Source organism: Pavona decussata, unplaced genomic scaffold (assembly GCF_977016875.1).
Source record: "Pavona decussata unplaced genomic scaffold, jaPavDecu1.1 SCAFFOLD_169, whole genome shotgun sequence".
NCBI lineage: Eukaryota > Metazoa > Cnidaria > Anthozoa > Scleractinia > Agariciidae > Pavona > Pavona decussata.
Window position 1 is genome coordinate 1,161,811 of NW_028145580.1, and position 24,975 is coordinate 1,186,785.

General features: G+C 39.4%; 2 protein-coding genes across 3 annotated transcripts; both read right to left on the minus strand.

Annotated features, from left to right (window-relative positions):
• Positions 1 to 2,610: 2,610 nt before the first annotated feature.
• LOC146464111 (uncharacterized) lies at positions 2,611 to 12,850 on the minus strand. Of its 2 annotated transcripts, none has more exons than XM_085130182.1 (6): positions 11,770 to 12,850; positions 7,738 to 7,826; positions 6,220 to 6,519; positions 4,736 to 5,023; positions 3,966 to 4,265; positions 2,611 to 3,539 (listed from the first exon to the last, which is right to left on the minus strand). In XM_085130182.1, the coding sequence occupies exons 2-6, from the start codon at positions 7,802 to 7,804 to the stop codon at positions 3,220 to 3,222; spliced, it is 1,275 nt and encodes a 424-aa protein (XP_084986308.1). In that variant the 5' UTR covers positions 7,805 to 7,826; positions 11,770 to 12,850; the 3' UTR covers positions 2,611 to 3,219. The 2 variants fall into 2 exon arrangements, with proteins under 2 accessions (XP_084986308.1, XP_084986309.1); XM_085130183.1 differs by lacking the exon at positions 11,770 to 12,850 and adding an exon at positions 9,416 to 9,497.
• Positions 12,851 to 13,788: 938 nt separating this feature from the next.
• Positions 13,789 to 24,168, minus strand: LOC146464112 (uncharacterized). Its single transcript, XM_085083710.1, has 9 exons — positions 23,646 to 24,168; positions 22,358 to 22,460; positions 20,394 to 20,427; positions 19,784 to 19,984; positions 18,941 to 19,088; positions 18,620 to 18,716; positions 17,321 to 17,830; positions 16,170 to 16,250; positions 13,789 to 15,583 (listed from the first exon to the last, which is right to left on the minus strand). The coding sequence occupies exons 1-9, from the start codon at positions 23,834 to 23,836 to the stop codon at positions 15,137 to 15,139; spliced, it is 1,812 nt and encodes a 603-aa protein (XP_084939836.1). The 5' UTR covers positions 23,837 to 24,168; the 3' UTR covers positions 13,789 to 15,136.
• Positions 24,169 to 24,975: the final 807 nt, after the last annotated feature.

Here is a 24,975-nt window from a genome sequence, read left to right on the forward strand (position 1 = left end):
CCCAACCGAGCGCAAGCATAAAAAAGAAAATAAAAGAAAAATAACAAAAACGAGACACTTTTATTAGCGTTTTTCACTTGTCATTCGGATGGTATATGAGCACATGCTCTGAAGGCTCTTAACTGGCTTGACCTGTGTCAAAGCAGGCATTAATCATCGTTCTCAGTTTCTCGGTAAAATTGAGTAGTTTTTTACCTGGGCTTTCACAAAGGAAAGCCCAAGTTTTAAAATGGACACGGGTTCTTCTTCCCTTTTGCAAATCGCCCTATGACGTCTTCTGCGCGTGCGTAAGATGTACGAGTATGCGTAGAAAAGGTCAGCAAGCTTCAGCGGAGCACATTGTGTGTAGAGTGTTTGCACGTTTGGTCAAGTGAAGCTATCTATCTTCGGTGGAATCTCAGGATTGTGATTTCTAATACGCAAAATCCATGGTAGACCCACACTGAAACATGACGAGTGTCTATTTTAAAACGGGTCGGCCCATGAATTTTACGAGAGACCTTTACGGGCGAATTCTTCGATCCGAGTGAATCCTTTATCGACAAACTTAGATTTAGTGAGCTATCTATGGAGTTTGAAACGCTTAGAGAATCATCTATAACTGCCGAAACTGATGCTATTGAACACTTAAACATTACGAACAACTGGACTACTGAAATGCAACGGAGTTTTCTTGATCAACACCATAGTCTTCTCAAAGATGGAAAGAAGCAACGAAAAACGAAATGAATAAGCTTACTTCAAATATTTTCTTTCTTTTTAATTTTTGCTTTCGTGTTAACTTTATTGAATTTATCTTACTTTGTTTTCATCATGATCTCTACAATTATTGTAATCGCATACAGCTGTTTCGACCAAGTTTGTCCAAAAAAGCATAAAAGCGTCCACGACAATGCCGAAAGGTAGTCTGGGAAATGCCCAATCGCTCAAGCCCTTATTGAAATTTATTGGGTATCTCCCAGACTACCTTTCGGCATTATCGCGTACACTTTTACGCTTTTTTTGGACAACCTTTGTCGAGACAGCTGTATGTAGTAGTCAAGCACCTCATGTTGTACATGTAGATGGCTATGCAAAGACTGCTGTTATTTCGAAAAAGCTATTCACTTAACCGGAAACAAGAGAGGATGAAGGTAACTTCATCCTCTCTTGCCGGAAATGTATACAACGATTCAATGGTGACAATTAAGGTGAGAAAAGACATGAGATCTTGCTATGCGAAGTATGTTTATTATAATTATTCTCATGTAAGGATATGTAAACACGTGTATACAGTATGTAGGATATGTAAATACGTATGATGGATTCTCCTGTTGATACGCAAAAAGAGTAGGCAGACAAGTCATTTGCCGAGGTGGGTCCTCATGAGGAAATGAAGACCAATTCGTGACGCACACGAGCGGCCACAGATGCTGTATGAGAATGAGGTCACAGAAGCGAGGCGCTGTTTCCTCCTCTCTTTCTTTGCCAGGATCACAGCTGCTCGTTTGACTTCAAGGTGTTTCGTGCCTTGTGTGCACTGGTTATGTCCAAAGAGTTCTGTCACAGGCAGTTGCTTCCCAAGAGTTCACATCAATGTTGCAGCTCTTGAGGTTCGCCTTCAGAATGTCCTTGTACCTCTTGAAGGGTATTCTCTTATCACTGTGCCCCTCCTTCAGCTGTCTGTACACCAGGATCTTCGGGATCCTGTCGTCCTCCATTCGGACGATGTGTCCTGTCCATCTTAGATGGCACTTGATGATCAAGCACTCAATACTGGGGAGGCTGCACTTCTCCAGGACCCGGAGGTTGGACATTCTGTCCTGCCACTCGATGTTGCAGATCTTGCGCAGACATCGTTGGTAAAACGGCTCCAGCTGTTGGATGTGCCGGCGGTAGGTGGTCCACGTCAAGCAGCAATACAGAAGCGTGCACAGGACCACAGCTCTGTATACGGAAATCTTGGTGGAGAGGCAGATGCCGTGGTCTTGCCAAAGTCTCTTTGTCAGTCTGCCGAAGGCCGCACTTTCCTTTCCAAAGCGCTACATCACCTCAGCGTCCAAGGATCTACTGCACTGCTCGTAACGGTGCTACCCATATCTGTAATATAAGGGCTAAGGCGCAAGCTACCTAAGTTAAATTAGGCCAACTGGGAAGCTATTTAGGCTAACCGGAGTGTCGTTTTGTTAGTTACCACACTATCACGGTAGGTGTTCGCCATTTTGGAGTGGGCGTAACCCTGATTTTAGTAATCAAGAAAAGGATATAGAATGTGCCAAAAAAAAGGTCCGAAAACTTTTGTCCCAAGCTTTACGTCCTAAAAGATGAAAATGTCACGTAAATTTCGAGGTGAAGGAAAAATCTCGCTTCCAGGCCCTGGGAACGAGGTTGGTTAAAATCAGCCGTTGCGCCCAGGCCCATAGGAGTGGATTCCAGGTCGAGAGTCCCTCATGCCAGAGCCCAGGCGAAAGCTTTTCTACCGCGCTCACGGTCGTTCGCTACTTCACTCAGCTCATTGCTTGTTCCACTATCGGCGTTACAGAAAAAAAAGTGAAATAAAAAAGTAAGAGATTTGGGCTGTACAGCACGAGACTAAAGCTAAAACGACACAAAAGGATCACTAAAAACACACATATGTAATTTATTTCAGCAACAAAATGACGGCTACACTAGTGGCCTTAATACAGCTTGACTCAACTGAATGAGATCACAACAACCCCTCACTGGGATATTTAAAACCTGATTTTGAGGGGGTGGGCGGTGGGGGAAGGGGGTAGTGGTATTTATTTGACACAAAAATGAAGATGCTCATTGTTATGCTTATTCTTTACGACAGAATCTTACAAACCCATTTATATATTTATAAGGAGCATAAAAAAGTTCTTTGGTATATCTTTCCTTCGCGAAGGCTCCTTCATAAACAAAGGAGCGAAAAGTAGATAAGGGGCGGGGGACGAGCTCCCCGTTATTTCACTCTCTCCAGTCCCCTATTTGTCTCCGCTAAAGCGCGAAAGAGGCCTCAGCGGAGGAAAGAACCTTGATATAGCTTATAGAAATCAAGTAATATGTGAAAACAGTAAAAATATCCGGAAAGCAGTCAAAATGTCCGTGTCAACTACAGCAGAATAAACAAAAGTGTTCAGGCTCTAAGATCCTCTCTTTTATGTTCTCTGAGAGGGTGAAGGGGGGGTTTAATTAAGTGGCCATACATGGCCGCTTGGTACAGGAGGAGTTCAAATATTACAGACGTGGACATTGCCGTATAATCGCGTAAACGTCATTGGCCATGGGTCCACCCCCGCCGCCCAAACAAGCATTCGATCTTCCATACTTTTTATATGTATTTTCTGCTGTAGCACTGGCTGCACACAACCCACCATCGTGGAGTGCAAATATCTTATAACCTCGTCTCATTGCCGCCACGGCGCACTTTGAAATGGGATTCTCTCGAGTTTGGGCGCCTTTTACACCGCCATCTAAGACAGGATCAAGGTCTTCCAAGGTTTCGATTGCGCGTTTCACAGTGTCCTCAGTGTAGCATCCAACAGCTTCATACCTGGCTAAAAGTGATAAAGCAACACAACTTGTCACAGTTGAAGAAGTTTACAACTGAGCGACGTGAAACCAAAACCAAAATAATTACTCTGACCAATCACAAAAAACGTAAACAGCGCAATGAACCAATCAGAATTCGAAACAAAGACATGTAACCGCCGCCAAACGCGGGATTAAGCAAACAAGTTGCGATTGGTTTTGGTTTTGCTGCTCATTGGTTGGAAAAGTGGACCAATCACGGAGCTCAGCAAAAGGAAAAGCAAAGCCAATAATTCAAAGTTAGTTTTGACAATCAGTTGAAAACGACCCGAAATTACCGCTTTTCTGTCACTTGTAAAAGCAATCGAGTAAGCGTTTATCCAAAAAATGAGCACGAGTTAGGAAAAACATGGGAACATGTCCTTTTGTAAGTTTTGTCTGAGTGTCCTTACCTTTGATGACGTAAACTTGATTGGCATACGGTCCTCCTTTGCCATCCGAGTTGCACATTGCAGATTCGTTATACTTATCAAAGGTTTGTGCTGCAGTGTTATCGGCTGCACACCACCCTCCATCCTGAATTGCAAACATGTCAAATCCTTTGTCTAAGGCAACTTGATAGCATTTTGTTATAGCTTCATCTCTTGTACGGTAGTCGCCTTTTAAAAGGGGATGCAATCCGTCTAATGCTGTTATGGCGCGGTCACTGGAGTCTCCGAAACACCCGACTGTTTCGTATGGAAGTTTAAGGCCTATAAAAGCACAATTGAAAATAACGGCTAAACCTTAAATAATTACAATCAATTTCGACTTTGTAGTCAAGTAAACTTTGTTCTTTTGTGCTTGTTTTAAGTTTTTTTTTCAATATTGTGCAAAGATTTAAGTTGTAAAATTACTTCTCGAGAAATTATATTAAAGTACTCGAGGTAATTTTGACGGTCCTATCAAGGATAAAAATGTATACCCTGGCTCAAGAGAATAGCAAAGACTGACGATCAGAAATTGTCTTCATGGTCTGTAGGAACTCCAGCGCATTGTGCTTCGTTTTAGCGGCTTCATTCACCGCTCACACTGAGGTATCGTCAAGGGAACATATATTGCAATACTAATAAAACAAACGACAAAAACATAAAACTCCAATTTGCAGGGCCGAGTTCAATATAAGATTAGAGGCAGTTAGCTTGCCGACATTTTAATGATCAATGTGAGTTCCTCGCTTTACCTTCGATTTCATAAACCTGGCTGGCCATGTCTCCATCTTCACCACCAGCCAAACAAGCTTGAGACTCTCCATATTTGCTGTAGGTCTTAGGCGCGTCAGCACTGGAAACACACCGCCCGCCATCTTGAACTGCAAACATGCTGTAGCCTTGCCTCATTGCCGCTGCGGCACACTTTGCAATGGGGTTCACTCGAGTCCAATACGTTCCATCCAAAATGGGATCTGTACCTTCCAAGGTTGGGATTGCGCGAGATAAGCCGTCCTGGAAGCACCCGACATCATTAAACTCTAGAGAGTGAACAGTACGCCAAAAGAAGATAATATTAATACTGAGAAAAACATAATTTAATTGTTTGATTTTGCCAGACTAAAAGATCCTCCAGGATTGCACATGTCCAGATCACTCAGATCTTTCAAAAAAAAAATTAAAGAGTGTAAATGTCGGTTATCTTATAAACCGATCCTGCTTGTCAAAAGTGACAAGAAAATATACAGTAAAGGACTCTGAACAAATACCACAACAAACGCAGAAGGCTGTTAGGTTAGTCATTGCACCGGAGTCGTCGATAACAGGGTCGATATTTCTAGAAAGCGACCTGTTAGCTTTCGTAACGATTATCTAGTTAAGTTAAGGCTTTGACCATGTCGCTCACGATGGTTAGGAAACGGCCAGTTTGAGAGGAAAGTACCTCAACGGAGTACGTAGTGGATAAAACATGGACTGTATCCACTACGAGACCTTAATTGGAAATTGACTGTTTATAAACGAAAATTACCGCGACACAGTTAAACTCGATTGAACATCCGCCGGGTGAGGATGTTCAAAATCGTGTCGGGGAGTTTTTGTTATTTTGTTTTAGTTTTAAATTTTTAATCTAAAAGGCATAAAGATACGGAACCGAAATCAATCGTCAAACTTTAAATCGTTTACACTTTGAAACATTTTAATATACATTTGCCTGAGTTTGTATATTCCCCTATTTTATTTAACGGAGATATAAATGAGTTTCTTAAGTCATGAGACTGTTGGCATCACTTTGTATCTTTGATTGGAAGGCGTCAGTCATGTTTTATGACAGATGACATGTTGACCAAATTTTATTCTTCTATTGTGTAAAATAACAAGATGAATCATCCTCGAAAAATTTATCATAAAGTCTGATGTAGTTATTACAACTTTAGTTGCGAAGTGCAATGGGTTGTCTTTTAATGTGTGGGAGCTTTTTAATGGAAAGTGTAGCAAGGTTTATTAACGTGTGATCGAATTATTCCAAATTGCACCAGATATAACAAACTGCGACAGTACAGACGTCCGGCCGGCCGTCCGTCCGTCCGAGTGAGCCGGTAAGCTCACCGCTTTAGGTCGTGGAAAGCAATTCATGCATACAGTCATTTTGACGAGCTTAAGATAACATTTAGTGTTGTTTTTGCAATGCACCATAACTAGGTTTAAACTGAGTAGGTTTACAGATGGCCTCAGTTACCTTTGATAACATAAACCTGATTCGCCAAGTCTCCCCCTTTGCGGTCATCTCGACAGGCCGACGAATTTCCATATCGGTCAAACGTGTGCGCTGCAAAAAAACTTGAGGCGCACCAGCCGCCATTTTGGACGGCAAACACGTGGAAATTTCTCTTCTTGGCTGCTTGATAGCATTTGTTGATGGCGTCTTGCCTATTTTCGTAGCTGCCGTCTAATACGGAATCAAAACCTTCTAATGTTGGTATGGCGCGGTTCACAGCGTCTTGGAAACAACCGATCGTTTCGTAAAGAGAGCCGGATGCTGTGAAATCAAGGGCGAGTCGATTAATATATTTCATGTTGTTATCAATTTGGACAGTTTAGTCGTGACAACAGCAAACTAACTAAAGTAGGAGATCATTTTTAAGTTTGCAAAGCATGCAACGAAACATGTATCGCATTCTTAAAAGTGCTTAAGTGGACCCATGAATTTTCCATTGAATGTTAGCCCTAGTAAGGAAATGGGGGATCGCACGAGATCGTCCTTTGCTCTACTGACTGAGCTACGAGGCCAGACGGGAGCAATTCGTGGGTGATTATTGTCGTAATTACGGAAATGTGAATGTGAAGGGTACAAAGGACACAAATGGTCGATCAGAGAAATAACTCTAAAGTGAACCCATGAATTTCCCACCGAGCGTTCGCCCTAGCAAGGAAACGGGAGATCGCACGAGCTGAAGAAAAAAATCTCCGACCTTGTCAGGAATCGAACCCTCGACTTATGTTGTGTTTTTTTGAAGGACGCCAATTTCATTATTTCCTTGAAATAGGACGCATCTTTCAACACGTCCTTTTGATTTGATTGGCAGCATTCAGACATGTAATTGAGGCTGATGGAGCCTGTTTTTAGTTCCCACAGTGAATTTCTTAAAAATGCCGATTGAAGCCGTCTGAATTTCTTTCTCGCAAATTGTCCTCGCTTGCGACATTTGACGAACACTTGATCAAATGTTGAGATTGTTTAACGGATCCTTAACTAGCCGGAAAATTTGTGTACAAAAATTATGAACAAACAAAAGGTACATTCTATCCTCGGAAACCCCGGGGCAGTTAGTCGGGGAGTAGGGATTTTCGTGGGCGAAAGTTTGCTGTAAGAAAGGTAAACTTTCGCCTACGAAACCCTTGCTCTCCGACTAACAGCCCCTGGGTCTCCGAGGATGGGTGTATCCATTCCACCTATTCCACGAAGAGGAAGCTGTTGTGCCGAATATACTAATTTCTATCTTTCAAGCGTCCTTTCAAATAACATTAAGGGGGCTTGTGCAGTTCATATTACCCAAGCTGAACATTTGATTGGCCAGTGACGCTTTCGTAATTACGTGGTTCTACTGAGGGTTTAAAAACAAACGGGTTAAAAACTTTCCATCGCTTAGTTCAACGAAAATTAGGCGAGAGGCACTACGACAAACAGCTAGACAACCAAAAAATGAAAGAAAATGAATGAAAGTAAAATAAATCTGGGTGCCCTCTATTTACATACCTCCATGGACGCTGACATGCCAGGCACCGAACAAACCAAGGCAAATGCAAGCAACTACAGCAAACATGACATACTTGTCTTTCACCTACCTGCTTAAAACAAATATAGGTCAGGTTCAAATGAAAATGTTGTTCAAGTGAATGTGTGGGAATGGCGTGAGTCTTATAACGAGAAAGAAAGTTCTGGTATGTACAGTAATCAAAATTTAGTGTCTCTTCATATGAGCCCGGTAACCGGGCTGGCCCTGTTTGCGGGACTAATTTGTTTTCTGTTCAGATGGGAGATTTCTGCCCAGTTACTGAGGTGAAAAAGGAGCGATTCTTGGCTTTGGCCTTCTTTTCCTTTGAACCTTTGTCGAAATCATCCGGCAGTTGTGGAGCAACCACTGGCCCAAACATAAAAGTATCATTCATATCAGATTGAGTTTGGCCATCTCAATTCGCAGTTCCTCTGAATTTGTTTATCAGCGCCGAAATCAACGCTTTTATAGGACATTTTCAATACGTCCCGGTAATGCCCAGTTGCCGAGATGTTGGTAATCGGGCATAAATAAAGCTTGTAAGATAACTTAACGTTGGGTCACATAGACCCTTATCACGTGGCGGCCATGTTAAGTCTCGGGGGAATAAAAAGCTTTGTTTTTGCATGGCAAGCATCGGCCAGACGCGATTTCAGTGCGAGGCTTGCCGTGCAGAAACAAAGTTTTTTATTCTCCTGAGACTCAACATGGCCACCGTGTGATAAAGGTGTATTAACATTACCTTGTCAAAGAAATTTTATTTAATTCAGATCGTCTTCTCCGCGCGGTTTGATCGGTCGAAAGTCTTTACGTCGCTTGAAAACTATCAACAAACTCAACCTCGTTCTCATGCTCCTCAACCTTCCACCCTCGAGGGAGGAAGAGAGAGGAACCTGGGGACGAGTTTGTTAACGAATCAAGGTTTGTGGGAATTTGTTGTTCTGCTGTAAAATATATCCTGCTTATGCTTAGCTTTGTCTTCCACATTTGGAGTTCGTTTCCCCAAGCGACTATTTAACTTGTTCATTTGAGCGGAAACAATAAACGCAAAACATTTTGAACAAGGTAGCGAGAAGCTACGACACATTAATCAAGTTTCATTTCATTGCTCATCGTGTTTTTCGATCGTGTACTGGTGAAAAAAAGCCTGCGACATCGAAATTGAAATATTACATTTTAAAATACAATAAAATCTTTGAGTTAATCTTCCATGAGTCTAAAAAACGTCTGTTACGCCAATTTGCACTTGTGCGGAAGGTCTCAGTAGATTTGTGAAATTTAAAATACTACATTTATATTAAACAAACCTGCAAACAACAGAATTTACAAATTACATAAGTTTGATGTTGAAAACGTTAGGAAGGCGCTAGGAAATTGGTAATTATTTACGCAAAATCAATGTTAAATATGGTCTTGCAGTTTTGGAAAACAAAAAAAATACTAAATATCATCTAATTAACAACTTTAAAGTTAGCAAATGCCCGTCTGGACTTAAAACTTGGTATTTGATTTGAACAATGCAATAATCGTTTCGTTTGGAAAGCTCTCGTTTGTACTACCGGTTTGAATTAATGAGGAAAAGTTATTGTTTTGGAAACCAGAGTTGAAAGCAAGTCAACAGAAATTTTAAAGAAGTACTGAATTAAAACCAATTCTTACTTTTTTCCGCAGAAAATCAATGTTTTCATCTTAGTCCTATTGCCGTCTTGGATTTGAGGTGTGAGGAGTAAGGCGGCTCTTTGTGGGAATATATTTAAAGCATATTGCGTGTTACAAAGTTTCAATTTACACAGCTGATCTATGATTTATGCTTCAAGTTGACTGAGTTTAAGAATAACTAACAAACTGAACGGGAGAGGCAAATGTAAAGCTAGATTTACCGAAGGAACAAGGACAACTTCCCAAGTGGAAAACTGTGAACATTTCATGAGTCAACGAAAGACGACGGCAAACTTGCGCCAACACTCCGTCAAAGTTACATGCAGCTCAAATATCGAAATAACAACAATAATGACAACAGTATTAATTTTCTTTTGTTTTTCTTTCTTACTAGTGTAAATAAGACCTAAAAATAAATGAATAAACAAACAAAAAGAGAACAACAAAGAGACAAAAAAAAAAAAAAAAAAAAATCGAAGAGACTTTAAGTTTCCGAATAAAATGTTTCAATTTTATACATGCTTTGTCGCGGCCATAAAGTCTAAAGAGCCTTTGGCTTGACTGCACGTGACAAGTCCCGCCGTTTGTCATGTTTTTAAAAGTTGGTCGAATGCTTGATTTTATGCTTGAAGTTTATTAGCTGTTTAACTAAACATACGTTTGCACAGCTGTTCCTGAATACACGTCATTCATCCATCTGAGTGATGAAAACAGAAATGTCTGTAGTTTCTTTCCTGGCGCATACGCAAGTGTTTCACAACGGTGTCACCTTCCACTACAACTTTTAAAAGTTGCTCGTGGAAGATCTCGTGATGTGACTGTGCAATGTTGTTTGCTGTTTCACACCTGGTTGAATAACTTAACAAAAACATTCTCGATTGGCTAGTTTTCAAAACACATTTCAAAAACTGTTGTTGCTTGCGTAGCAAACTGAGCACGTTACAATAATTTTACTGTGTTTTAATTATAAAATTTACCAAGTTTTAAATTCAAATTTTAACGTTTGCCTATGAATTCGTGTACGACGAAGTTGGTTGGAATGATTGTTTTATAACGTATTAGAGTAGTTTAATTTATAAGTCAGTTTATAATGCGGATCAAAAATCTATTGTTTATAATCTGTTAATTATCGTTGAACTTGGTATACAGTAGCGTGGCATAACCTCAGGTGCTAGCTAACAGCGACCACTTGCGACCCAAACAAAAGCACCAGTTCAGGCTTGCACTCGAAGTTGCGCAGCGTTATTAAATAAATAATGAAATAAGGATAATGTTTGCTGCTGCTTTAATTAAATTGGAATTAATAGAATTAAATCAGTTATTTGAACTAATTAAATTAGCTGGCTGACTCGATTACCAGACCAAACCTAACTTAGAAACTTACCAAAATTGAAGAAAATGGTCTGGTTTAGTAATGTTTCTTTGTTGCCCCCGCAGGGTTTTGGCCCAGAGGCCAAAACCAGAGGAGGGTATACATATAAAGAATTTCAAAATGTAAGAAAGTAAGTACTGTAAGTAAATTTGTTAGTACGCGAAAAAAGTCTCGATTTGATCAAACTAGGCGCGCACGGTGGTCTCGGGTAATATTTCAGCAAGCGCTTAAGGTGCTGTCGGGTAGCTATCATTCTACAACCACGAGGTCTTCGAGCAGCGTTTGACGGTCTTACAAGCAAGAGTTTGCGTTTCGTCGTCCTCTAGCAGCATTTCGAGTTCTTTCTAGCAGTGTTTCAAGGCTTTGCAACCACGAGTTCGCATTTCGCCATCATTTAGCAGCATTTCAACCACGAGTTCGCGTTTTGCCATCTTCTAGCGGAGTGTCAAGGTCTTGCAACCACGAAGTCACGTTTTGCCATCTTCTGCATCTTTAGCAGCCTTTCAAACCACGAGTTCACATAATTATACATACAATACATTGCTGTTTCACAAAACAAAATTGTATGACTGTAATATATTTCAATGTCAAATTTACAGAGAAATATGCTAACCAGTTACATGGATGTTAACTTCAATAAATATTCAAACGTTTCTTTTTTAACATTCGAATGCGCAGTATTTATATCCAGTAAAAACCATATACTGGTGTTAAACAGATCTTCAAAAGCGGGGGCAGCTCTAGCGAAAACTATTACTAGTACAATAATGTAGATCAACAGTCGAGAGAGAGAAACAAACGTTTACAGAAGATCGTATGGAAGCGCGTTTGCGTGCCATTTTCCATCACAGGTGGTTTGTGATTATTTCAGTGGTTATATGCCCCCGGTGTCCTTCTTTCTCTTCCAAAGCTCACCGTATACACAACTTTTTAAATTATCTCATACAATTTCTATAAAACTGGATCAAAAGAATGAGCTTACCGCTTTTAACAATGTTTTCTTTGGGGAAAAACCTCCGTTGTTGGCGCACAATGACAAAGATTTAAGGCGAGAACAAGTAAGCGGAAATGACAGCTAAACTGATCATATCTGCATACCCTTCAGCATTCACCGAATAAATTAAAGGCCTACAAACGTAACGTTAGCAGGTGTTTTCGAAAATGTCTAAGTTTTAAAGATTTTAAGTCCGATTTTCAAGCGTTTGACTGAGTACTGTGGTAAGATAATATATCCAGCAACTTGCGAATACCACCACACAGATATAATTAACACTTAAACAGCATCTCTATTAAATTCATACAATAGGACTCGGGATTCGCTTCATAAAAGAAAAATAAATTACCGATTCATGACAACACGTCGAAGATATTAGCACTAGTAAAATTAATATACTATCATAAAATAAGCTTATAATATCGTGGATATGTGAATACTTTTTTTAAAGTCTAAAAGAAATTAAACTTTAAACTAACATTTAAACTGTCGATATACTTTTTTCATTTCATATTATGGCTATCTACTTTATTCTTTGATTTCATAACTTGAAATTCCAATTCGTAAATGTATACGAGCGTTTTTAGAAAAACTTGTAAGGATGGACGGGAGTTATTTCTGCGACATTCGTAGATGTGTTTTTTCGATAAGAATAAGAGATGACTTAATAACAGAAAGTCTTCTCTCCTATTCCAAACTCCAAAAAGCTTATCAATTTCACTAAGTTCTTCCAACTCTATATTAACATTTCCACACCAACTGATAAAGTCCAGCCAAAACATATTAGTAAATGGACAGCTTATAAGTAAATGCTCGAGGGACTCGCTCTCCAAACCAAAAAAGGTGCACAATGGTGAGGCAATCAAACCAATTTTATATAAGAATGAATTTGTTGTTAAAAATCTATTTAGGATTTTATATTGAAATTCTCTCGAATTAGAATCAATAAGTACCTTAAAGGGTAAGTTATGAATTTCTTGCCAGTTGAGATCTACGTTTGGAAACTGTTCCATATATTTACTACGGGGGGAGATATACAAGAACTGTTTCTTCCCAAGAAGTATAAAAAAGTGGAATGTACTGCCACTTTTAAAATATTCGAAATATACAATTAGAAGCCCCCTTCAAACTTGCCCTGCGACTGTCCCTGTGGGCACATTTTAACATTTAATTAATTTAATTATATTTATATATGGTTCCTCTGTACGTGTATAATCACCATAGACAGCACTGTATTACATAGCACTGTATTTTTAATAATGTGTTAGGTATATACACCAGCACCAGCACACCGTGGCGCGATGGGTAATCTTTGCCATGTATAAATGTAGACGTAGAGATGTAATAATAAATAAATAAATAAATAAATAAATAAATAAATAAATAAAAAAAAAAAAAATAAATAAATAAATAAAAATTCAGAATTTTTTTCAGGCTTCCAATTTCCAATTGCATAAATTGGAAAATTCACTGCGATGATCACTTCTCACTTTCATCTATATCCGCAGTTCATATATGAATTATTTCATATACCTTACATCGTTTCACTCCTCTCATGGGAAAATGGGAACCTACAATTGACCTTGCTCCCAATGTGTGGCTTCATAGCTCAGTTGGTAGAGCATCGCACCGGTAACGCGGAGGTCACGGGTTCGAATCCCGTTGAAGCCTGAATTTTTTTCAGGCTTCCAATTTCCAATTGCATAAATTGGAAAATTCACTGCGATGATCACTTCTCACTTTCATCTATATCCGCAGTTCATATATGAATTATTTCATATACCTTACATCGTTTCACTCCTCTCACGGGAAAATGGGAACCTACAATTGACCTTGCTCCCAATGTGTGGCTTCATAGCTCAGTTGGTAGAGCATCGCACCGGTAACGCGGAGGTCACGGGTTCGAATCCCGTTGAAGCCTGAATTTTTTTCAGGCTTCCAATTTCCAATTGCATAAATTGGAAAATTCACTGCGATGATCACTTCTCACTTTCACTTTTATTTCCAGTTTGTAAGTTAAAACCATGTTGAGTTATTTATCATGAAATGTACGAAAAAAAAAATTAAAACTTCCAATTTTTGAAGCGAAAATAGGGCGCGCTGACTGCAGGGCACACCAGCCACTCGATTTTGGGAGAACTGGGTGCGACACTAACCTGCCAACTGAACGCGAACACGGCAAGGGAAACTAAATTTGTTCAGAAAGTACAATTTCGAGTAGTGAATTAGTGAAATCTTTAGCTAAGGGAAACGAGTTTCTGTTCGAGGAATCGTGAGGCTCAAGATAGCCAGTGGGGATTCATAATTTTGGGCCCAACTGTTGAAATGGAACGCGGGGATATACTGGACAAGGCAACGGATGATCATTATACGCTCGCGTGTTGGAGGAAGCGTTGAAAATGTCACTAAGAGAATTCAAAGCATACTAACTATACTTTTTGAATGTTTTCATTTTAATAATTACCCGGTCTACCTCTGTTAATTATTCTTTGAGAGGTACCTGCATTTTAAGCCTTCCTTAGCCGTTGACAACTACTTCTGGCATATTACTTATGGAACTCCCTCCCGCACAACAGTATTTGGGAGCTTAAGCAGCGACGACGGCAACGGCAACAAAAACGCCGCAAAACTATAGGATTAACGAGCAAAACCAATCCCTCTGCACGTGCGTTTTACATTTTGGTACGTTTCTTCGCCGTCCTCTGCAAAACAACAACGTGAAATGACCACATTTAAGGTTTTGTTGAGAACGTGAACGGACGACGGTGAATTTTCATTTTCTTTCTTAACTTGTACGCCACTCCTACCAATTTGCTTCCTGGATAGTTCGCCGAGTTGAAGTAATCGCGAAGTAGCACAAATGAAATAGATATATTTTCAGGTGACGTTTTTGTTGCCGTTGCCGTCGTCGTTGCTTAAGCTCCCTATTCTCTCTGACTGAACTGTAACATGTGACCGGCTGTCGATTTATATATCGTAGTGTAGTGTGTAATGATCTTTTTGTGTAACATGCTTCTTTCTCGAAGGTTAGCTAAAACGCTACGCTGTAAATTCAAGATTAAATAAAGTCCATGCGTGTATGGAAATTTTGTGGAGCAAATGGATGGCTTACTATTTTGAAAATAACCGACTTTTTGCAGAAATTCACATTTTGTTTCCATCAAGTAAGTTTTTTGATGTATCACTGAGATCACAAGTTTGAAAGTGAAACCGAAGCTCTTCGCCTAGGTGAAATAAAAGAAAAGTTTTCTATTTGACACGGAATTCCAAAATTTGAGATCGAAAATTGTGGCTAAATAGAAACCACCCCTGTGCTACTAAAATAACTGTGCCTCTTCGGAAATAATCCCTGCCATCACCAAATCAATGAAATATCGCGCGGGGCGCTCATTTCTCGAGATTCCGTCGCTGACATGCGCTTTCGAGCCTTGGACTTTCGCGAGTTGTGCTGGGGCGCATTTCTACCACTTTTTGACGAGTCGTCCGTAAAGTAAATTTCAGAGGAAGAAGGATTGACTTGATCGGTTTGTTGATACAGTTTTTCTTCTTTTTCAGTATGCATGACTGGACCTTCATTAGGGCTGCTTGTTGATCGTGAGATGAAATCGTCGTTTCCGGATACCACAATGCTCCCTTTTCTCTGCCAGGGTTTAGCAGTGTCCGCCACATTCTCGATCGCAAAACTTGATGACCTGGTTACCTTTTCTTTGGAGAACTTGTAGAGCCTTTTGAAGACATTGGTTTGTTGCGAGCTGTTGTTGATGATGTCCTCAAAGTGATCTACGTCTGCTGGAAAGAGCTCCTAAAAGAAAGAAATGCAGTCGAAAATTTATTAACCAGTCAGGAGTCAAAGTCTTGAAAATTACTTCCTTTAATTACTGTAATTCTTACCTCTACTAAACGGTCACCTGTATTAAGCAGTCTCGGTCACCCTTTTCTAAGCTCCAACGAGCTGTTTCTATTGTCTTGACCTGTTTCAACGGGCACTTTGTAAAAGGAAGCCATTATTTTGAGCCTCGTTACGAAAGCGAGGCTAGGCTAAGTGCAAAGCTTCTCATGTGAAATTATTTTTGTTTGCATACGAATGTAAACGAATTTTCATAATAAAACTATCCACGAAGCCTTGCTTTTATAGGGAGGTTCAAGGCAACTCTGAAATGGCCTATTGGCTAGTTTGGATTGCATGGGGGATCGCCACACAAGTTGTTTACCTGAGAGGTTTCAAAAGTTCATGATTCGGACAGTAAAATTTGAAGATGAACAGCACTACGGAAAAGTACGTTTCAACAGTTTTTACTTGGATGCAGTTTATTCCGGTTTCTAAGGTATGAAATCGAAGCAGTTAACAGCAGAGAGTCTAATAAGGATCTTAAATATAAATACATCACCTTATTCTTCCTCCTCGAAACAAATTTCGATAGAAACGACGAACTTCGCTTTACCGCCGAAGGACTTTCAAATCTTGTTGACTATAAACAAGAGAGTGAATTATTAACATTGTAATGTTAAACGTGATGCACTGCAACCCCTCCTACCCCACCCCTTGAAAAAAGGAAAACATTCCACTGACCACGGGTGAAAGAATTAGTTGGAATGAGAACAAATGCATATGTAGTGGAATCTCGTCTAAAAAGGGCGACCTCCACCGTTTATAGCGTCTTGAATTATTGATCAAGAGAAGAAAAGAACGAACAACAAAACAATACTCCTAGACATAAATACAGAGTAGCTGCAGGTTATTAGGGTCCGGCCAATCAAAAATAGAGCTTAGAACACGTGCAGGTCTACCAATCTAACGACTGAACCCGACCACCACCTGTTATTTCGATCATCTCACTGTAACGAGTACCTTTTCCGTTCCATACAGCACTTCGTGCAAACATCTTCTTACAGTGGAACCTCTCCTTACGGACACCTCTATAATACGGACACCTCTCTATAACAGACAGTTCACTTGGTCCCTGAGAGACCGAAATCCATATAAAGCATACTTCTCTAAAACGGACACCTCTACAATACGGACACTTATTCCTGTCCCCTTGGTGTCCGTAATAAAGAGGTTTGACTGTATCTAAAGAAATGAAAATGGTCTCTAGTCTAGTGATGGAGCTTACCAATAGCCAATGACATAACGGCCCCCTTTCCGCTAATCGCTAACAAACAAAACAAAGCAACAATGAAAAAGAAAACGTGTAATATATGCGAAAAAAATCCTCGAGTCTTCCAATGCGTCCAATGTAATTTAAAGGTGCTTGTCGTTGAAGCAAAACATGGTGAACGAAACGTTCCAATCGGTTCATCTCTTCGTATGCAGTGGTGTTTCCAACATCCACTGGCCATGAAAATTTTTCAACTTAAATGGGCTTTTTAAAATATCATGCACATTTTAAAGTCTTCAGTTATTTACACACCGACACGAACGACCGTACTCACTAACCTAAAGAAACTTCAGGCTTGATTAAAAGCAGTTTCAAACGCAACCGTTGAGCTTAAAAAAAGGGTTTGTTAGAAGACTTGTTGAAGAAATAGCAAATCTTACCACAAAGTGTTGGGACTCCACTACTGCGTACTTTTCGGAAGATAGCCCTGTACGGCCATTTGTCTCCGAGAGGGAATACGGACCATAAACCTTGGTCTGAGGGGAACTGGGTACGCCTTCAGTGAATTGAGTCATTTTATACACACGCGACCGAGGTAACAAACTCGTGCTGGTCACGTGACTTTTCATGCGTACGTCTTCGAGGGAGGTATCATATCTCTGAGGTACTCTAAATGCGTTTTTCTTGTCCGCCAGTGCACTTTCCATCGCAGCAGCACTTGGGCGACTTAGTAACGCAACACTTTCAGCGCTATGTCTATATAAGGAATATGGCTTTCGTGTCACGCGCTCTCTATCTGCTGATGCATCACTGATTGTGAAATGTCCCGATTGATGGCCCAGAATCGAATCAGAGTCTCTTTCGATGGCCTTTCTCTCAAATCGAACTCGCTTGACGCTGTGTGTTCCTGAAATTGAGCTGCCGAACGTTTCCATGCTGCTGGCCTCCGCCTGGAAGTAAAATATCATTCAACTCGCAGACTGTAAAATGCAAATAAACGCTATAAGGTCTGAAAATACATGTAGTTCGATCCTGCCAAATGCATCCCTGTTTGATTAATTTTCACCTTACCACATCAAACCTCACCTTACCTTCTCCTCCGGTCCTATCCACTCAATAGTGCAATACAACTCAACACAACTCAACGCATCGCAACGCAACGCAATACAATGGACTACAATACAATGCAATGCAATGCATTGCAAAACAATGTAATGCAATGCAATGCCATACAATACAACACAATACAAGGCAATGTAATGCAATGCAATTCAATAACTTTATTTAAAGAGCGAGGCCATTGTTTTTGAGAATAGTATGAGCTCACATTTTTTCAGAAGCTGAGGGTGTTAAGTCTCTCTCACTCCTCACGTCACTGATTTTTCAGACAGATGCTTACAGAACTTTTCAAACTTCGGCCTTACGATACTCTCTCTTCTCTCCGTTAGAAATGTATTAAGGTATTAGCTCAGAGTTCGATTTGGAAGCAAACTTCTACATTTTTTTAATCTCAATTTACCGCTTACGTCCTCCGCTATACAAAGCCATTGCGTTGACAAAGACAGGGGCTTACTGACCTTCAATTGGTACGGCCAGTGGGAACGAGATTGAGTAAATACCACTCCAATCTCGTTCCCAGAGGCTGCGTTCCTTTTTGTCAGCACCAAGGAAGCGTGTGGCCTTCCCTTGGCAAAAAAGCGCGCGGACTCTGGAAACGAGGTTGATACGACTCCACATACCTGATGCAGGAATTGTGCGCATGCTTCATTTCCACTATCAACGGCCACATTAAACGGTGTTCTCCCCAGTCTATCGCGAAGCTTGATCGCTGCACCCCTATCAAAAACCACGTATTGGAATTGTTATTGAAAAAAGACGGCAACTTGTCTTCAAAGAAGAACGTTTTAGTAAAATGCTACTACAGACTCCTGGTGCAATTTAAAGGAACTTCTTGTGCGATTAACAAAACGTCAAAAGCTTAATAACAATAACAATAACACTAAAAAAATACAATAAAATGGATAAAATACAACAATATGAACCATGTAAATTTGGCTGACCTTCTAATCAGTAGCTTTATCACCTCTAGATGACCGTTTTGTGCAGCAACGTGCAGCGGACTGGAACCAAGTTTATTTCTTTCATTGCCAACGCTGTTTGTGTTACCCAGAAGCCATTCGACGCAGTGGCGGCGACCGCAGGCTGCCCCTAAAAATCAAACGATAACTGAATGAATGAATTAATGAATGACTGTCTGAACGGTTAATCAGACAATAACTGAATGAGAAAATGAATACATGAATGAATGAATGAATGAATCAATTAGCGAATCATCGATCAATCATCATCAATCAATCAATGAATCGATCGATCGCCAGATCAACCCAGGAAGGCCATTTAGTCATTCAGTCGTAACGCACTCAATCAGTCAGTCAGTCAGTCAGTCAGTCAGTAGCTATTCAGTTTGCTTGTGAGCCATCATTCAGCCAGGGCCAGTCAGTTAGTCAGTCAGTCAGTCAGTCAATCAGTCAGCCAATCAGTCAGTCGGTCAGTCAGTCGGTCAATCGGTCGGTCGGTTGGGCAGTCAGTCAGTTGGTCAGTCAGTTGGTCAGTCGGTCAGTCATACAATCAGTCAGTCAGTCATTCGGTCGGTCGGTCGGTCGGTCGGTTAGTCAGTCAGTCAGTCAGTCAGTCAGTCAGTCAGTCAGTCAGTCAGTCAGTCGAAGAAGGCGGTTACAGAGAAGCTCACCAGGCCGTTGCTTATTTTGCACTATTGTAGTATCGAGCTATTGTAGGAGCATTAGTATTTCCACCCTTGATAGGAAGCTAGTGCAGGAAACCTCCGAGCTCAGTAACCGTTTATTATGAGTTTGTTTGATGAACTCCTGTATTACGAACCTTACCGTAATGCAAAGGCGTGTTGGCTGCTCTGTCGCGAACCAGCGCACTACAGCCGGCGGAGCGCAGTAGGAATGCCAGGCACTCCAAGTGCCCTTCAAGAGCCGCCGCATGGGCAGCGGTCATACCATCTCCTGACAACTCCCAATGAACTGTCCCAGAATGCTTTGCTAGCCACTCTAAGCAGTTTATGTGACCTTCTTGGGCTACAAGAAAACAAACAACACTCAGTTTCTATTTTATTTTTCAAACAGAGTGGAATCTCTAAAAACGAATGTTTGGTTTATCAACAGAGTTTTTAATAACTAAAGGTGAATTGGCCACCGTAAAGAGATTCGAGTGCTAACGTTTCGAACGCGTTTTAGCCCTTTCCTCAGAGCAAATATCAAGCAATTGTATTGTCCGTTTTATATAGTGAGCAGTAGAGTTACTAGGTGCTTTGCTTTTAGTACTTTTTAAAATCGTTATCTCCTCATGAAGCGTATCAAAAAACTAACCAGTTTATGCTCTTACTTATTCAATTTCTGATACTACTAAATTATATTCATGATGTAATTCCATGATGTAACCACTATTTTCACTGTTTATTTAAAATATAGCGAAAAAGTGCCTGACCTGCAAAATACAGTGGAGTTGCCCCGTTGTTGTCCTGTTGAATAACGCAGATAGATTACCTATTAGAAGACTTGAAATCTAATTGGAAAGCACTGGTTTTTCGCTTTAAAGCGAGAGGTTGCGTTTACATGTTATAGGAGAGTTCAGAGAATGTATACTCCAACTTTCGTGTTCTTTTGTTTGACCCAATATGCTAATTGGAAAAGATAACTGAGGAACGGTACAAAGAAAGGAAACCAAGGATACGACATACCACAAAGGCGGGGGAAACCAACGAACAAGAAGTCTAGGACCATACGGATATCAACCGAAATTTCTGGACGATGCCATTGCAAAACAAAGGCTTATCAGGCTGTAAATTGGCTTTGCACGGGCGTTATTTTGATCTATACAGGACCTTCATTGACAGCAGTTATGTTTGCTAAAGTAGTATCCTGTAGAAATATGCTTTATTGTCAGTATTCATTATTATTTGTTAAATATTGTCAATCTTGGGATTTCAAAAGCCTTCATCTGAAACAATATGGAATGCTGACCAAATTCTGTGGAGAACATAACTACGCGGCTGCCAATGTACAAAGTCTTTTACTAAGGATGTGCTACAATGGTTTAATGTAGAAAATAATTGTAATTTTAATTTAAACACTGAAGATTTTCTTTTTGGTGTTTCTTCTGTGTCGAGTGTTCCAACAAAGAAATTAAATTATACCCTCCTCTTCCTACGTTATTATATTTATAAAAAAAAGCTCCAGAATGACTCGCCACCTCTATTGCTCCCGGACTTTATAAAAAAAAATAAAATATAAATATAAAATTGAAAATATTTTTTAAGATATATATAATGAATGCTCCTCTTCATCTTACATTGTAATAATTAATAAAGAGGATTGTAAATTGTTGTCAGTATTGTACGTTTCAGGCTTTAAATGTGGTATGTGTTTGAAATAAAGGTATATTGAAAAAAAAAAAAAAAAAAACTACGCGACTTGGTTGCATGCTCGAAAGCTGACTTTTTTTCAGCCTTTCTTTTCGTAACGTGTGTTACTACTAAGTCGGGTTTCTTTTTCAGGCTCAAAACGTTTTTATTTGATAATAAACTTTAGTATCTCGTCATTCTATGTGTCATTAATTTATTTTATCTACTTTTATCAAATTTACTTGTTTATTGATATTGTATACCTTAAATTGTTGTACATTGTAAGAGCATTGAGATTTTAATGTAACGCGCTAGAAATTTATAATAATAATAATAATAATAATAATAATAATAATAATAATAACAATAATAATAATAATAATAATAATAATAATAATAATAACAATAATAATAATAATAATAATAATACATTTTTATATAAACTATGACTTTTAGATATTTTTATATTATTTATATTTTTAGACTATGGCTTTTATATATTTTTATATATTTTATATTTTTCATATATGTATACATATTTTATTGATTTATTTACGTGATATTTTAAGTTTCGCTTGGCTCACAGGTTACGCTACGCGCCCTGTTGTGCTTCTTATACTGTGCATACAGATAGTTTTACTGCGCATAATAATAAAGTAAAGGTCTCTGTTTTGTGTTCAGTACAATGAATAAAGTTGGTTTCTGTTGCTGATTTGAGATACTGAATGAAAGTAGCCAAAGAACAAAATTAGATTAAAAAGAATTGACAAGAACGCACATCATTTGTTGAGTTATAAACTCGGTAGAATACGAAACTGGTACCTATCGCAAAATCGTTTACGAAACACCCGTCCAGTTTTGCGAAGTCATAAATGAAAGATTTACCCTGTTGTATCGTGATCTAAGAGTAGGGTTGAACTTTAACGATAATTGGTTCGACATGACGAAAAACCTCCTTGGCGTTTAAGCTATTATAGCATTTAGGAGGCAAGCATTGCGGTCGGATCAGTATACAGGATATAGTACTATAAAACAGAGCAGAACAGACCGTCATGGAGATACTTTTCGAAGATTTTCGGTGAATCCATCTTAGGCATTCAAGATGGCCTCCAGCAGCTGCGTAGTGAGCTGGTACCAAGCCTTCCGCTGACCTGAAAGGCAGACAGAGCTTTCAATCTCGTACCCAGAATCAATGTACCCAGAATCCTCAGCCTCTTTGGCCAGCGGTTGGTCGCTAGGAGAGATTCTGGGGAGCTGGAATTTTGTAGCCGCAGAATTTATGCGAAAAACCACTGTAAACCGTTACAAGGTTAATGTATATATTTTTAGAATTCCAACCGCTGCCCAAAGAGCCTGGCGACTCTGTGTAAGGAATGTGGCCATAGGCTTCAAAATGAAAAAAAAAAAAAAAAAAAAAATAATAATAATAATTATAAATAAACAAAATAACAATTAATTAAAAAATAAAAAAGTTTGGGAGAATATCGCAGTAGTTGAAAGCCTATTTTTTGCGTTTCTGAAGGCAAAACATGATCTATTTTCCAAAGGATCTGGGAGGTGAATAAAGTTTTCCAAACCTGTTTTGTTCAGGAAAAACCAACTCGAGCTCGCTCATACGCGAAGCCGACTATCTGATATACCGATGATATTTTTATTGAGTTTTGCCAAGGGCACACCGTAGACGTAACTTTTTTAGCTCTGTCCATAAGGCAAGAATAACGTGGAAATCAGATGCTTCTTAACTTTGCACTAATAGCTACAAATATAATGGAAATTTGTAGGTCTTGTTCGAAACATATCAGAATATTTGTACCTAAGAAAATGTTCAACCGTTTCAAATTATAATTATATAGGTACCAACCAGTTATATTATAACAACCTAAGTTCAGAATATAACAACCTCAATCCTGACAGATTTAACACTTTCTTCAGAGTCTTGCGAAAATAATTATAATGAAAACAGTTTTTTCCAAATCAGTGATAATGTCGGTTTACAGATCACCTGTTCTTTTTTGTTATTTTACGAATATTGCAAGGAGTATTTAGATATTGATCACTCATTTCTACCGATGTTGTCTTCCTACAAAACTCGATGTCCTCTCACTGTAAAAACGGCTTTAAATGGTCCCATGAAAGAAAGTTGTCTACAATATTTTTAATCCTGAAGGCCTGAAGGCCTGTGTGAATCAAAGTGCCTCAATCAATGATTTACCAGTGCGAGAAAGGTTTATTCTTGAAACTATGTAATAAGGCAATCATTGTGTTATCACACAATATAAATACTCTAAGCTCGTAAAAATTTTCACGATTAATCAGGAAACTGAAAGTACTTTTACCTGACAGTCAAACTACTTCCATGCTTATAAAGCCATTTTGCGCACTGGATGTATCCGCGGTAAACTGCGTGATGTATGTGGCACAAACCTTGCTGATCCAAACGATTCGGAGAGTATCTCCCGGCAGCGTATAAACCTTTTAATCGCTGTAAATGTTTTTCCTCTTGTGTTGCGGCCATCGGGGAGTACATGCAAAAGTTCTTCAGTGTTGAAGCGAAGCAACCTTCTTTGTGCAGTGAACTTGTAACGAAGGAGCGTCACGAAGAACTGTGTCTGCCAGAAGTTTAAAGTTTCATCCAGCTCCGAAGTACTAGTTATGATGATGTTATTTGGAAATTTCTACGTCAAAACATCATGAGACGTTTGTGCAAGAAATATATAAATAAATTCAGTTTAACGTGTCGTATGTTGAATGCTTTAAAACAAGTCTTCTCCATTTTGCTTGGGTTTGTTTGGTGAGATAGCCACCTTGCGAATAAATTTAATTTTACATTGCTGAAATATTAGCACGAGAAAAACGAATATTCACCGATTTCGAACAGAGTGTGATTTTTTTTTGCCTAAATATTTCGTTGGGTATCTATAAAACATAATCACCATCTGTAATCAATTATTTAAAGGAATAAATGTGGAAAACTATAAAACTTATACAAAAACTGAATCAAAACAATGGATATGCTTTTGTTTTGTACATAAATATTTAGGCGTTTTGTGCCCAGCCGATAGGGGCGGAGAGTTATTTGTCCTTTTTGTCTCGGCTCTTACAAACTCGCCATAGTAGCTATGTTTATCTTATTTGCAATATCCAATGGGCCAAACAGGGCGAGATGAAGTGATATGATTGTGAGCGGATGACGTTACCTGCGCGGCCGGGGATCCTAGTGAAATGAAGATAATGCCTGATCGCAGCCGTTATTCGGCGAAGATTGACGTAGGATGTCTGAGAGTGCTTTGAACATCTTTTCACGACTGAAACATTCGGCCAGGTACCTCCAAGCGAGAAGAACTTAGATACATGCAGCATTATACGTTAACAGTGGAAAATAATCAGTCTCAGTTTTTTGAAATTTTTGTGAAAAAAAATTCAAAAGATAGATAGACTGGTGGGTAGAACTTGTGATAAATTGTTAAGTTCTGAATTAAAAAGAAGTTTTACACAGAGAAGACATGTTTCGCGGTAATTTTGCGAACCGGCAAACCACATCCTTTTGTCTGGAAGTTTTAAAAGGGAACAGGCCGTTGAGGTTGGCACGAAATATTTTCGGAATCAGGAAATTTTTAACCAAAAAAGCAAAATAATGTCCGGCCCGTATTTGAACATCTCCCGTGT

Bases quoted from the DNA above. Each gene is read 5' to 3' on its own strand.
- LOC146464112 (XM_085083710.1), bottom strand. From the start codon at position 23,836: ATGTACTCCCCGATGGCCGCAACACAAGAGGAAAAACATTTACAGCGA. The intron at 19,089-19,783 runs GTAAGGTTCGTA...TTTGATTTTTAG, and splicing joins CAACACGCCTTTGCATTACG to GGGCAGCCTGCGGTCGCCGC. The intron at 17,831-18,619 runs GTATGTGGAGTC...TTTTACTTCCAG, and splicing joins GCGCACAATTCCTGCATCAG to GCGGAGGCCAGCAGCATGGA.
- LOC146464111 (XM_085130182.1), bottom strand. From the start codon at position 7,804: ATGTTTGCTGTAGTTGCTTGCATTTGCCTTGGTTTGTTCGGTGCCTGG. The intron at 6,520-7,737 runs GTATGTAAATAG...TTGATTTCACAG, and splicing joins GCATGTCAGCGTCCATGGAG to CATCCGGCTCTCTTTACGAA. The intron at 5,024-6,219 runs GTAACTGAGGCC...TTCACTCTCTAG, and splicing joins TCAGGTTTATGTTATCAAAG to AGTTTAATGATGTCGGGTGC.